Consider the following 13994-nt stretch of genomic DNA (forward strand, 5'->3'; position numbering starts at 1 on the left):
GAAACCTTGCTGATAATATACCTGAGCCAAGCCAATCCTCAGACCAGAACTTTGTCTGATCCCCTTCCCCAACCTGCTTTTTCAGACCCGCAGAGAACCAACCATCAACATCTTCCGGACATAAGGACATAATGTCATTCCACCAAGATGAAGCACATGAATAGTGATCAGATTGTGCCTCAATTACCCTCCTCCAAAGGCTATCAGGTTCTGTCAAATACCGCAATCTCCATTTCCCAAGCAAGGCTTTGTTAAATGCAAAAAGATCCTTGATCCCTAAACCCCCAAGCTCTTTGGGCTTACATACGTCCGCCCATTTCACCCAAGCAATTTTATTGTCATTCTCAGAGCCTCCCCATAAGAAATTGCGCATTAGACGCACACAGTTTTTGCCAACCCCTATCGGCAGTTTGAAAAACGAAAGGAAAAACAGAGGTAAGGCAGATAACACACTCTGAATCAGGCAAATCCTTCCCCCAAAAGACACTGTTCTTTGCTTCCATTTAGACAACTTTTTCCTGATTTTAGCAATTACTGGTTCCCACAGCTGTGCTCCTCTTGTTTTCCCCCCAACTGGGATACCCAAGTAAACAAAAGGAATTGTCATCAGTTTACAGTTTAGCACTGCAGCAAACCGGGCTAAATTATTTCCATCTACAGCTATCCCTGCTAATCTGCTTTTGTGGAAATTTACTTTCAGGCCTGATGCCAATTCGAAGCACCTCAGCACACATTTTACTGTAGCAATATTCCTCATGGATGCTTCACCCAAGAACACAGTGTCGTCAGCAAACTGCAGCATTGAAACTTCCAACGCATTAGACTTTCCAAACTTAAAACCTGCATAGCTCCCATTACTGACTGCTTGGAAAAATAATCTGTTAAGCCCTTCAGCTACAATCAGGAAAAGAAAAGGAGCTAACGGATCCCCTTGACGCAACCCTTTCTCCATATTAAATTCCTCTCCTGGGCTTCCGTTCACCAAAACAGATACAGTAGCTGAACATAGACAACTTTTGATCCAATTAATCCACTTCCTGCAGAAATTCATGCGACCCATCATATATAACAGAAAATCCCATCTGACGGAGTCATACGCCTTCTCGTAATCAACTTTGAAGCAAATGGTCGGCTTCTTAGCTCGTTTCGCTGCCTTGATTGCCTCATATAGTGCGCTATGTGATTAGGAGGTAAAGGTAAGCGCGCTGCGTGCAAGTATGGATTTTTTTAACTTCGTACCAATAAATACATACTACTTTCTTTCGGTCCTATTTACAAAAAGTAAAAAAAAATCACATACTTTAAGAAATATAGTTAAATTAGATAAAATGCATTAATTTGTCCTAAATTAAAATGAACTTCCAAAATTACCTTTGTTCTAATGTACTCTCTCCGTTTCTATTTAATTGTCTACTTTGAAGAAATTTTTTTGTTCCTATTTAACTGTTCACTTAGCATTTCAAGAGAGCATTAAATGATGTTTTTACAACAAATACTCTTGTCAGTACAATAAATGAGGAGAGATAACACATACTTTAAAGGGTAAAATAGAAAAATAATCTTCACTTTTTCTAAAAATCAACAAAATTAATCACACTCTTAATATGTGTGCCTCCACTCAAAGTGAATAGTTAAATAGGAACGGATGAAGTAGTTACTACCTCCGTTCCTTATTAACTGTCAACTTTGAAGAAAATTTTTGTTCATAGTCCACTTAGAGTTTCAAGATAACATTAATTGATGTTTTTCTAAGAAATGTTCTTACAGAAACAATAAATGAAGAAAGATAAAATACATTATAAATGGTGATTTAGGAAAACAAATAATACTTTTATGAAAATCAACCCAATTAATCGATTTTCTTAATTTGTGAGAACATTCTCTTCCTAGACAGATAAATAGGAACGGAGGTAATATTAGTGTTTGAGAGTGAGAATGAGAAAGAATAATTAATAAGACATATTTTACTAGTTAAAATTAATATGGGTATTATTGGAAAAAAAATTAATACAGCACAAATTTTCATTTGGTTATTATAAAAAAATAAAGATTTTCTTACCTTTAGTTCTTATAAATAAGACCGAAAATAGATATACATTAATACATGCTTGATGACATCAGAGAAGACTTTTGAAATTCTTAATTAAGGAGAAAAAATTCAAACAAAATATCTTCATGCTTCAATTTATTTATTGAAAAGAGTAAGAAAATTGAAAGTTGATGGTGTGTTACGGAAGCCAGCTCATCAATCATCATCATCATCCATTTTCGATAATCCATGAGAATTCGTTTTTTTTTTAATTTTCAAATTAAGTTTTGTTACAAGAAAGTTAGGTGTTGTTGACTATAATACATTATGGCTCCTCTCTGAGATTTCTTTTACGTACGACAGCAAACAAAGTAACAAGACCAAATCAGTACCGTCAAATTTGAAATCCGAGTTTTTAATTAACGCATTTTGATCTTTTTTATTATATGATTGCTCGTGAATAAAAAATATTTCTCAATGATACACGATATGTAATGTATGTATAGTATATCTGTATATGCATGGACTTTTGCAATTAATTAAATTAATGAATGACATGGTTTAGCGTGTCTAGTGCTTTGTTTGGCTCCTAGTCCAAATTCATTCATTGATTTCCGTGTTTTCCTTCCTTCCATTTTCTTTCCACCCAACCAAACAAAGCCTAGGTGTAATTAATATCTGATAGGGAGAGAGACAGGGACTGAATATCTACAACGATACATAATTAAATACTTGTCTGTCACACGGAAGCTAGGTGAAACCTGATTGTAACCCTCACTAAAAAGTACTCATTTCGTTCCAAAATTATTGTAGTAGTTTAAGGTTATGCACAAAGTTTAAGAATTCATTAATTGATGTTATAATTTGACTGAAACACTCTTATTTAATATGAGTTATATGGAAGAGAGAGAATAAAAATCATTGGTCAACTAATTTGTCAGAATTGTGATTGATGAAAGTAAGATGTGGTACTTGGGAGATATAATATTAAATGAGGGCATGAATGGAAGAAAATGAGATATAATGCTTTAGATATGTAAAACAACAACGATTTTGAAACAAAAAGAAAAAAACTAAAATTACAATAGTTTTGGAACGGAGGGAGTAAAAACTACTCTCTCCATTTCAGACGATTGTTGTTTTACATTTTCACAAATTTTTCAAAATAGTTGTTGTATTAGGAATTTAAAACTACTTATCACATATTTTTTCACATATATACTCTCAAGCATTTAATATTATATCTCGCACATACCACATCTAATTCTTACCGATCACAATTCTCATCTATCACTTAACCTATAACTATAATTTTCTCTCTTAAAACTCAACTTTAAATAAGGGTGTTTTAGTCAATTTTTATATCAATTAATGAGTTCTTGAACAGTGAGCATTACTAGGGATGACATCTGCGCGGGGCGAGGGTGGGGAGTGTCTTTCCGCTCCCCGTCCCCACATCTCCTTTTTGTCCCCACCCCCATCATCATTCCCCGCAGTGGGGGACATTTTCACCCCATCCTCGTTCCTCATCTCCCTACGGGTCCCTACGCGTCCCCACGGGGATCCCTAACATGTCATTAAAAATTTAAATAAAGTATATAAAATACACAAGTTTGTGCATGCAATAAATTTAAATGTCACAAGTGACAATGCAACTACGTTAAATTCAATATAAATATATGATAAAATTTAAATAAAATTCATCACACAATGTGTGGAGTCTACAAAATAAACAATTTGAAACGTAAAATATAACATTCAACTCATAAAAATATATGAACTCCAACACCTAAAATATTATCTCGAGCATTTAACTCATCCAAAAAGTGAAGTATATAACGTAAGTAATTGAATATTTGTAAGTGTAATTGTATTTTAACTTATATATACGGGGCAGAGACTCCGCAGGGCAGGGAGAGTGATCTCCATCCCCGTCCCCAAATTCTTAACATGGTGATTTTCGTCCTTATCCCTGTCCCTATGGGGGAAAATTCCCCTGTTTCGGGGCCCCAAACGGGGCGGTCCCCACAAGGATCCCCATCTTCAGGTGAAAATTGCCATCCCTAAGCATTACCTTAAACAACAACTATTTTGAAATGGATGATATAATTTACAAATAAATTTTCATAGTGTAAACATAACAAAAATATAAATAATGCACGGGATACTTACTAGTACATTTTGTTCTAGAAAGATTGTTCTTTTAACTTTCTTAGATTTTTGGAAAATTTTATTTAAAGCTACCTAAATATTTAAAAATGACTTATATTTAGGAACAATTTTTCACAAAAAGTGACTTATAATAACGAACAGAGGGAGTATTAACTACATTTTTCTCTATCCAATCAGAATTTAATAGTTGCACATGGTATTAGTAAAATTAAGTAAGAATACTATAGTAACATTATACTATCAATAATTGTCATCTTACTCTTTGTACCACATCCTTAAACAACAATCTTTGTGGAAGAGTGAGTAGTAAATAGTAAGTTTTTCGTATAATTATTTTAGAAGATTAAGTGTAATATATGAGTATATACTTCAAATTGTTAAATATTAAAATTAGATTAAATTGTATAAATTTTATAAAAATAGTTGTCTAAATAATACTAAAAAACTTGGGTTAAAGTACTCTACTCCTAGGTGGGCTAATAATATTTAAGATAAAAAAAGTAGAAATTCTACTTATCTTAAATATTTTTGATTCACCTAGAACTAGAGTAATATAAATTTTGTGTGGCGTGGAATAAGAAATACATTTTCAATGTTAACAAAGGTATATATCTCCAAAGGTGATAGTTGTGAGACTAACCACTTGCTCTACTATTAGCGCACTAAACAGTAAGAAGTTAACTAATGTTTTATTTCCATTCGTAAGAGTTGGGAATCGAACAAACCACTTGCTTATAGGATGAATTGCTGAACCACTACGACAACCGACTTGGTTGGACAAAGAAACACATAATTCACAAGTTAAAAGAGTTTTTTTACAAATTTGTTCTAGCACATAAAGAAAATATTATAAATAATATGGAATTGTTATTCAGACCCCCACCCCATAGCTATTCAGACCCCCAAAAATCTGGGAAATGTCAAAAATACCCTTAATGAAAAGAGAAAATTTGAAAAATACCCCTCCCTCCATCCTCACCTTCTTCCTAATGCTTTGTTCAAAGCCCCCCCTCCCCCCTCACCTCTCTCTCACCACATTATCTTTCTTCTTCAACTGGCAAACTCACTCTCAACTTCCACGCCCACATTGTTGCCGGCCACCGCGTCCACCACCCACGCCACTGCCGTCGTCGTCCTCACCCAACACCATCACCAACGCCGCCGCCGCCGTCGTCGTCCTCACCCGACTTCTCCTCCCTCGTTGCCGTCGTCGTCTGTGAAGGTACTGCACTAATCCCGATCCTGATCTAGATTTATCGCACTTTTAATAAGCGTTAGCACCGTGCTCTTTGTGTGCGTTAATGTCGCACTCTGAAAGTGTGACAGAGACGCACACTGAGAGTGCGCTTTTCTGTTATTATTATCCCGACGCAATGTTAAACTGCGTCTCTGTCGCACTTATAAAGTGCGTTTGTGACGCTCTTTATAAGTGCGATTTATACAGTTATGGCCTGTAACAGAAACAGTAAACAATTTGCAATTTTCGTTTTGCATTTCAGAATGAGTCTCCCTAAGTCATATGAAGTGGACATGCCACAAGAAAGGGTGGAAGAAAGGCAACTATCCAATGTAGAAGATCGACATGATGTGCCAATTGCAGCGGACTACACAGAACAATTTACCACAGACAGGGTATTTTCATAACCAATGAGTGAGTTTATGTCAAATAAGTTGAATTTATATGTGATGCGTATATGTGTTAATATTCTGTAGGTTTTTGTTACTCGGGATGAGCTTTTGGATTGGGCTAAGAATGTAGGAAAGCAACTAGGCTTTGTGATCATTATTAGAAGGTCTGATTATGGGAGCAAGGGTCGTAGGAGTAAAGACAAACAATTGACTATTTTGGTGTGCGAGATGAGTGGCAAGTACAAACCGTACAAGCATGTGTTGATGCGGAAGGGGACAGGAACCAAGAAATGTGATTGTCCGTTCAGGCTCATGGCGAGATACACATCAGAAGATGGTTTGTGGAGGTTGACTGTAGTACGTGGAGACCACAACCATGCGCCAGCCGAGACTCTGGTTGGTCATGCCTATGTCGGTCGCCTTACAAGTCAAGAAAAGGATATGGTGGGTAAAATGGTTGACAATAAAGTCAAGTCAGGTAACATGTTGCTGGCATTGAAGGAGGTCAACCCTCAGAATTTGACTACCATAAGGCAAGTGTACAATGAGCGGATGACACACATTAGGGCCAAGAGAGGACAATTGTCAGAGATGCAGCACTTGATGTGGTTGTTGGAGGAAGACAAGTACACGCTAGTAGTCCAGAACTGAAGAGGGTTACACGGTGATCCGGTCCTTATTCTGGGCACATCCAGTTTCCATCCAACTGTTCAACCAATTTCCTACTGTTGTCTTGCTTCATATCACGTACAAGACCAACAAGTATAGGATACCATTGCTGGAGATGATTGGTATGACATCAGTTGGATTCACATACACCATCGGTTTTGGCTACATGTGCAATGAGCGTGAACCTGAAGTTACATGGGCACTTCAAAAACTTTCTATAGGGAGGAGGACATGCCTAAAGTAAGGGTTACAGACAAAGACACTGCTTTGATGAACGCAGTTACAACCACATTCCCTACATCAGCTCAATTGCTATGCCAATTCCATATTGCTAAGTGTGTGAAGGCAAAGTGCAAGCTCACTATCGAAGACAAGGAGATGTGGGATGATGTCGGGGACGCATGGAATAGAGTCATGTATGCCGAGTCAGCGGAGGAGTTTAATGCGAGCATGGACTTCTTACGTTCACTTGTTGGGGAGCACTCTAACCCCATGCATTACATTAAGGAAACTTGGTTGTCGTTTAAGCACAAGTTTGTGAAGTATGCGATTGACCGTTATATGCACATGGGTAACACAACTACAAACAGGTACATTCTTAGACACTGACATTTCATTAAGTATGCTACATTCATTAAGTATGTATTAATGTTAATGTTATACCTTTGCACAGGGTTGAAGGTGCACACGCAAAACTGAAAGCGTGCATCAAAGATATCAAGAGTGACATGTGTGCGGCTTGGGCAGCTATACATAGGTGCACACTGCTCCAACATACAAGGATTAATGCTGCTTTTCAGGCAAGTATCTTCATCAGAGAGCACACATTTAAGGAGAAGTTGTACGACAACCTGCGTGGTGTAGTCTCAAGATATGCGCTCATGTTGATCGCAAATGAGAAAGCGCGCGTTGGAAAATGCAGCTGCACTATGAGGAGGACACACGACCTGCCTTGTTCATGTTAGATTGGTAGGATGGCCACTATTCCATTGACGGCAGTGGACCAACATTGGAGGAGGCTTACATCAACATCTGCACCTGATGAATCCCAACCTGTTTTGGGATTGAGCATTGCGACAGAGTTAGAGGTCACTGCAAAGATGTTTGAAGAAGCTAATGTTCCGAGAAGACAAGCTATCAAAGAGAGGCTTCAGGAGATTGCATACCCGGATCATACTTCTATGTGTCCTCCTCCAAACAAGTTGCCTACAAGGGGTCGACCCAATGAACCTAAGGGTTCTACTAGACGCATTCCTTCATCTTGGGAGAATGCAATAGCTGGGTCAAAGCAAGCTAGCAACTCATCAGCTCCACAAGGCAAGAGGCGTAAGACCCGGTCGGCAAAACGGAAGAGCATTGCTTTGAAGCAATCTGCACCTAAGAAGAGAAGAAAAAGGATTGCAAGCAACTCAGCTAAACTCCCGCCACAGCACCCGAAAGGCAAAGTTTACTCGACCAACTACATCCATGAAGTGCCCGAATTCCTCCGTGAATATGTCATTGACATTCAGAATGTTGAAGATGATGAGAATTGTGGATATAGATGCATTGCTTCCTTGATGGGTAAGGGAGAACAAAATTGGCGTCAAGTTCGACAAGACATGATAAAGGAGCTTAGATTACGGCAAAGTGTTTATCATGGTATGTATGGCACCAACATACATTACGAAAAAGTATTACAAGCCTTGCATCTTGCTCCAAATGAGTTTGCAACGGAGGAGAACTAGTTATGCGTGCCGGATATGGGCCACATTGTTGCTACGATGTACCAGATTGTGTTCGTGACCTTGTCGAATTGAGGGGGCGCCACCTACTTCCCTCTCACCGGTCCAGTGCTACATCCGTCAGAGCACCAGATTATATGTTTACTCCTTGTCAACAACAACCACTGGGTGAAGGTACTGATCAATATTACATTTAGTATGAATTTACCTTACATTACATGAACTTTATGAGATGCTTAACAATATAATTGATCATTTTGTAGGCGCTTATTTCAAGTGACTTTCCTTTGCCAACGGTTAATCCACAATGGATGTATCATTGTACTGTTGAAGCTCGTGGTTGGCAGCTACCATACCTAGATCGCATGGCCCTATTCAACGAACTCTATCAAAAGGCAAATGTAGACATACATAAGATCAATGGAATCATAAACCTCGCTGAAGATTAGTTTCGTGATGTTGTAGTAGTCCATTTGAAAATTTTCATATTAGTTGTAATGTATCAATGGTAGATTATAATGTAACATTTATGTTTTTGTTGAAGTTTCTGTTTCTGTTGGTGTAAAGTTCCTGTTTCTGTTGGAGTTTCTGTTTCTGTTTGTTTCTGTCAAGTTTCTGCATAATCTCGCCCTTTAAGACTGCGTGACCAACGCACTTTCAGTGTGCGATGGTAACGCCTTTCCAAAGAGCGACGCATATTACGCACTATGTAATTGCACGCCTAACGCAGTTAACTAAGTGCGTATATGTGTCTTTCCTATGTATAGTCAGACACTGGGACATCAACTCTAGCACTACTTAATCGCACCTTGAAACGTGCGCTCGCAACGCAAGTTCAAGGTGCGTTCGAAAGGGACATTTTCGGATTTCCGATTTTCCATTGGGTCTGAGTAGCTGTGGGGGGGTCTGAATAACAATTCCCTAAATAATATATATTGAATGTTAGCTGTAAAAACATAATTCACAAATTGAGTAAATTTTAACATGACCTACCATACAACTGCCACATATGATAACCTCGCATATTAATAACATAATCGCAAGTGTTAACAGTTTTAATATGTTTATATATATTGTCTTCCATACCACTTTCACTCACCTTTTCTTGCTAATTTTTTTCCCGAACAAAAGCTTTATCCACATTCCCCTAAAATTGTAGATGGAGTGAAAAGAAGAAGGAGATACGAAGAAAAGAGAGAGAAAATAAGATATTTAATAAATCATATGATTGAAATAGAAGATAGAAACACATAAAAAGTTTTTTTTTAGATAAGCAGAAAACACATAAAAAGTGATATTAAAATGGTGTAGGAGTATAAATCTATCATTACTATTTTTCTAATTACATCACTTATTACACATTTATCCGTTTTATTTTTATCATATCTTTATTCAAGTGTTAATAGAATAATATTGTCTTAACATCTCATTTTCACTTTCACCTTAGATAATGAGAAGACAAAAGAAAAATGAGTGATATAATTTATAGAGATTAATTTCTATGCACCGACGGTGTAAAAAGTTTTATACCATCATTCAATCATAACATTCCATTTTCTATTTTATATATTATTAAATTTAAAATTAATTATGAGCTAACAAAATGGAGAGATGTGATTAAATGATGGTGTAAAACTTATTTACACCGTCGGTGCATAGAAATTAATCTCTAATTTATAATGTAACAAGAAATGTCGAGAAATAGAAAAAAAAATATGTGAATGTAAACTTTGTATTCATCATTACTTATATGTTAAATATATATGGGGGCAGAGAAACCAATCTTTAGGTGGAATCTAATTCATCTAATTGCTGCCCGAAGTCATTCTCTTTTTGAAGTCATTCTGAGTAAACTGCTATTCACTGACACGGTGAGCTACCATCTCTACCCCTCACTCTTCACTTGATTCCTTTCCTATTAATCAATTCAATCTTCTCTCACAAAACACAACACACAGTTACAATTTCCAATTCCATTTCTTAAAAACACAAAAATCTTATATATTTATAAATCATAAGCCAATAACACTCACTCACCAATCGAAGACACCAAACCTGGTGGCGCAGCCAAAAGCAGAGAGGTGAAGTTCAACAAACCACTTCACCTCTCCCACCACCACCACCACCACCACCACCACCATAATGGGTCAGGGTCTCAGTTGCAGAGGCAACCATGACCATGGTCTCTTCACTGCTGTGCAACAAGGTGACCTTCAAATTGTTACAGCTCTCTTGGAACAAGACCCAACTCTCTTCCACCAAACCACTCTCTATGATCGCCACTCTGCTCTTCATATTGCTGCTGCCAATGGCCAGATCGAGGTACCCTTTTTCCCATTAATTCGTTTTGTTGTGAAAACTCTCCAGCTTTCACTCCCTGATGCGTTCAGTTCACGCTGATTCAGTTTCACAATTGGATACCCATTTACCCATTTCACATTTGTTTCTGTTTGCAGATTCTTTCAAGGCTTTTAGATGGATCTGTTAACCCAGATATTTTGAATCGCCAGAAGCAGGTAAATTGTAGCTATGTTTCTCCATTTTGCATTGTTTTTATAGCGCGTGTCATTTTGCTTTTTTTTTTTGTTCTTTCCATTTCTAGAATGCTATATTCGCTTACCCTTCATTCATTGCGTTTTGTGAATCTTTCAGACTCCGCTTATGTTGGCAGCAATGCACGGAAGGGTTGCCTGTGTGGAGAAGCTCCTTGAAGCGGGTGCTAATGTAATGTTTTCATTGCAGTCTCATTCTGAGTTGCCACCCTTTAATAACATGTTTGGATCAACTTCAATTTTCTCATAATCAATTTTGTCACCGGAAGCTACTTGCATAAATTTGTACACATAATTGGTTTTCGGTTCATTATCAATTATATAAGAATTTTCAAACATGCAGTTAATTATTGATGAATTTAGGAAACTGATGTATGCAATTCTCAGGTGTTGATGTTTGATACCCTAAACGGAAGAACCTGCTTACATTATGCAGCCTACTATGGCCATTCTTCTTGCCTCAAGGCAATTCTCTCTGCCGCTAAATCTAGTTCGGTGGCTGTTTCTTGGTTTGTCCTTTTTTCTGTTTTAATATCAATTTCTCTCCAATTACTGGTATTTTTGTTGTTGTTGTTTTTAATATTTTTGGATTCATTGCAGGGGATTTGTTCGGTTTGTGAATATTAGAGATGGAAAGGGCGCAACGCCTTTACATTTGGCAGCTCGCCAAAGACGGCCAGAATGTGTGCATATTTTACTGGACAGTGGAGCTCTTGTTTGTGCTGCAACCGGTGGATATGGGTATTGATCTGTCAAAGTTCTCTGGTGATTGGCTTCAATCTGAGGTGTTTTTTTTCTTCCGTTTTGTGGATTAATCAATTGCTATTTGCAGGTGTCCTGGGAGCACTCCCCTTCATCTAGCTGCTAGAGGAGGATCTCTGGATTGCATTCGTGAACTGTTGGCATGGGGTGCGGATCGTCTTCAACGCGATGCATCTGGGTATGTTTTTATTTCTCAACACAGATTCTTGCCATTTTGATAAGGGCTCATTGGGTTTGGGACTTAAATTACATATCTATACACATTCCATCTTAATTTATGTGGCTAATTTTGTTACATATTGGTTAGTTATCTTAGTCAATGTTTGGAAATCATTTTACAATTGATTTTGAGGCTAAAACTAGTTCCAGGGTAAACTTATGTGAGTAGCTTTTGGGTGTTAAAATTCATTATGAGGAAAGAGAAGCTGATCTAAACTAATATGCAATTGAAATATTACAATTTTTTGAAGTAATTAGGAAAATCTTTTTTCTGATTAATCATGATTACATCACTTGTTTTGAGGGGCCCTCCTCCTGTACTAATGTCCTCTCTTTTCTGGCATTTACCTGTTGTAATTTCTCAACTTTTGGGAGCAACTTACCTCATGTCACAATTTGGCCATCTGTTAGTGAAATGGATTCATAGTATTTAACCAGGCTACATTTCCCCGTCATCAATTCTCACAATCCCTGAGGTTGTCTTCATGCTATTTGGCGTTTTTATGCAGGCGGATACCGTATATGGTTGCTCTGAAACACAAACATGGAGCAGCATGTGTGTCCTTGCTAAACCCTGCGTCGGCAGAGCCTCTTGTCTGGCCATCTCCATTGAAGTTCATTAGTGAGCTTAATCTGGAAGCCAAAGCTTTATTAGAACAGGCCCTAATGGACTCAAACAAAGAAAGGGAGAAAAACATATTGAAAGGGAGTGCTTACACTCTTCCATCTCCATCACATTCTGATGGGGTAGATGACAATATCTCTGAGGTAATCTAACACCCTCTACATTTAAATACACCAACTTCTTGTGTTTTGTAATTCAATTGAATCAGGGCATTTAAATACCTTAGAATTCAGTAGAGTTATAGTTGGAATTCTGAAGTTGAATCAATTTGAAATGCTACAACATTTTAAACCTCATATTGAGTTTATATTCCGAATTTAGTGCTATTGAAATTAGTAAACTCATTGTTTATTGTTGGGTGTCACATTATGCAGATTAGTGAGTCTGAATTGTGCTGCATCTGCTTTGAGCAAGTTTGCACAATTGAAGTTCAGAGCTGTGGTCACCAAATGTGTGCACAATGCACACTAGCCCTATGTTGCCACAACAAGCCTAACCCTGCCACTGCGTGTATTAACCCCCCAGTTTGTCCATTTTGCCGAAGCGCCATAGCGAGACTGGTGGTTGTGAAGGTAGAAAGCGCTTATTATGATGAAGGTGATCAAGATAATAACGTTGATATGATGAATTGTTCCAAGATTAGCAAGTCAAGGAAACCGAGAAACATGAATGACTGTGGTGGTAGTAGCAGCTTCAAGGGATTAACATTCGGGAAATTGGGCGGCCGAAGCTCTGGAAGGATTGCTGCAGAGTGGGTGGATAAATTAGAGTGATGGATTAATCCTGCTTGTTAATCAATGATTCCATGTTGGTAAAGCACGGTAAGTAAGTGCTTAATGGCCAAGGCAAAATCAAAGTTAAAAAGTGGAGGAATAGGAATATTGTGTAATTTTGAGAAATAAGCAAAGGGATCAAGTTGAAGTGAAGTTCAAGTGTTGGTGGGGTGAAAAGAGGAGGGGATGTTGCGATGTTGTTGTAGCATATTATTATTACTTGAGATTGAAGAAGCTAGCATCACCTCATGTGTAGATGATTTTGGGCAACCCTCAATAATAAATATTCTTGTACGTAAGTTAGTAAAGTGAGGAATAATTTCTCTCTAATGTGCATAAGTCAATGTCATGGGAAAAATGTATTGCTTAATTATTTGCATCTGGTTTATTTGTTTGTAACTTTGTACTGATATACGATGTGAGCAATAAATACAAAAGCGAAAGACAGGGCTTGCTGTTGCTTGTCATATGGTCATGTCTCCTTGGTAGTTTATTATGCGCACTCAAGATGATCCTTGGACACTGATGCACGATTTTGTTTGGATATCAGTTAAATGTAATAAATTTTTACGTTGATTCAATAGAACTTTGTTCATTTTTTACCATGAAGTATTTGCTAACGTCAATTTGTTTACACATAGTGCCAAGGGATAACCTAAGCCTAAAGCTATATGTTTAGATATTTGTCAATATTCGTGTGAAGTTAACAAAGTAAAGTTTTACTTCTTCATTAGTGCATTAAAACGTGCATTTTTTTCTATTTGCGAGGTAAATGGAAAACTGAAACGTGATTGAAGTTCTACTTCTTATTTTATATACATAAGTATGCATGTTTTCCTA

General features: G+C 37.4%; 2 protein-coding genes across 2 annotated transcripts; both read left to right on the plus strand.

The window, feature by feature from the left end:
• The first annotated feature begins 5502 nt into the window (after positions 1-5502).
• On the plus strand, positions 5503-7464 carry LOC130744360 (uncharacterized). Its single transcript, XM_057596553.1, has 5 exons — positions 5503-5606; positions 5701-5833; positions 5915-6456; positions 6721-7089; positions 7173-7464. Exons 1-5 carry the CDS (start codon positions 5503-5505, stop codon positions 7462-7464), a joined length of 1440 nt encoding a protein of 479 aa, XP_057452536.1.
• A 2559-nt stretch (positions 7465-10023) lies between these two features.
• On the plus strand, positions 10024-13621 carry LOC130743386 (putative E3 ubiquitin-protein ligase XBAT31). The gene is made up of 8 exons (XM_057595613.1): positions 10024-10545; positions 10680-10739; positions 10876-10947; positions 11163-11284; positions 11376-11516; positions 11608-11715; positions 12266-12524; positions 12756-13621. The coding sequence occupies exons 1-8, from the start codon at positions 10366-10368 to the stop codon at positions 13152-13154; spliced, it is 1341 nt and encodes a 446-aa protein (XP_057451596.1). The 5' UTR covers positions 10024-10365; the 3' UTR covers positions 13155-13621.
• The last annotated feature ends 373 nt before the right edge of the window (positions 13622-13994 follow it).

The sequence above is a fragment of the Lotus japonicus genome, chromosome 3 (genome assembly GCF_012489685.1).
Source record: "Lotus japonicus ecotype B-129 chromosome 3, LjGifu_v1.2".
Classification (NCBI taxonomy): Eukaryota; Viridiplantae; Streptophyta; class Magnoliopsida; order Fabales; family Fabaceae; genus Lotus; species Lotus japonicus.

Coding starts and splice junctions, on each gene's coding strand:
- LOC130744360 (XM_057596553.1), top strand. CDS start 5,503: ATGTCGCACTCTGAAAGTGTGACAGAGACGCACACTGAGAGTGCGCTT. Junction 6,457..6,720: donor TGGTTGTTGGAGGAAGACAA/GTACACGCTAGT, acceptor AACTTTCTATAG/GGAGGAGGACATGCCTAAAG. Junction 7,090..7,172: donor GGTAACACAACTACAAACAG/GTACATTCTTAG, acceptor ACCTTTGCACAG/GGTTGAAGGTGCACACGCAA.
- LOC130743386 (XM_057595613.1), top strand. CDS start 10,366: ATGGGTCAGGGTCTCAGTTGCAGAGGCAACCATGACCATGGTCTCTTC. Junction 10,948..11,162: donor TCCTTGAAGCGGGTGCTAAT/GTAATGTTTTCA, acceptor TGCAATTCTCAG/GTGTTGATGTTTGATACCCT. Junction 11,716..12,265: donor CTTCAACGCGATGCATCTGG/GTATGTTTTTAT, acceptor GTTTTTATGCAG/GCGGATACCGTATATGGTTG.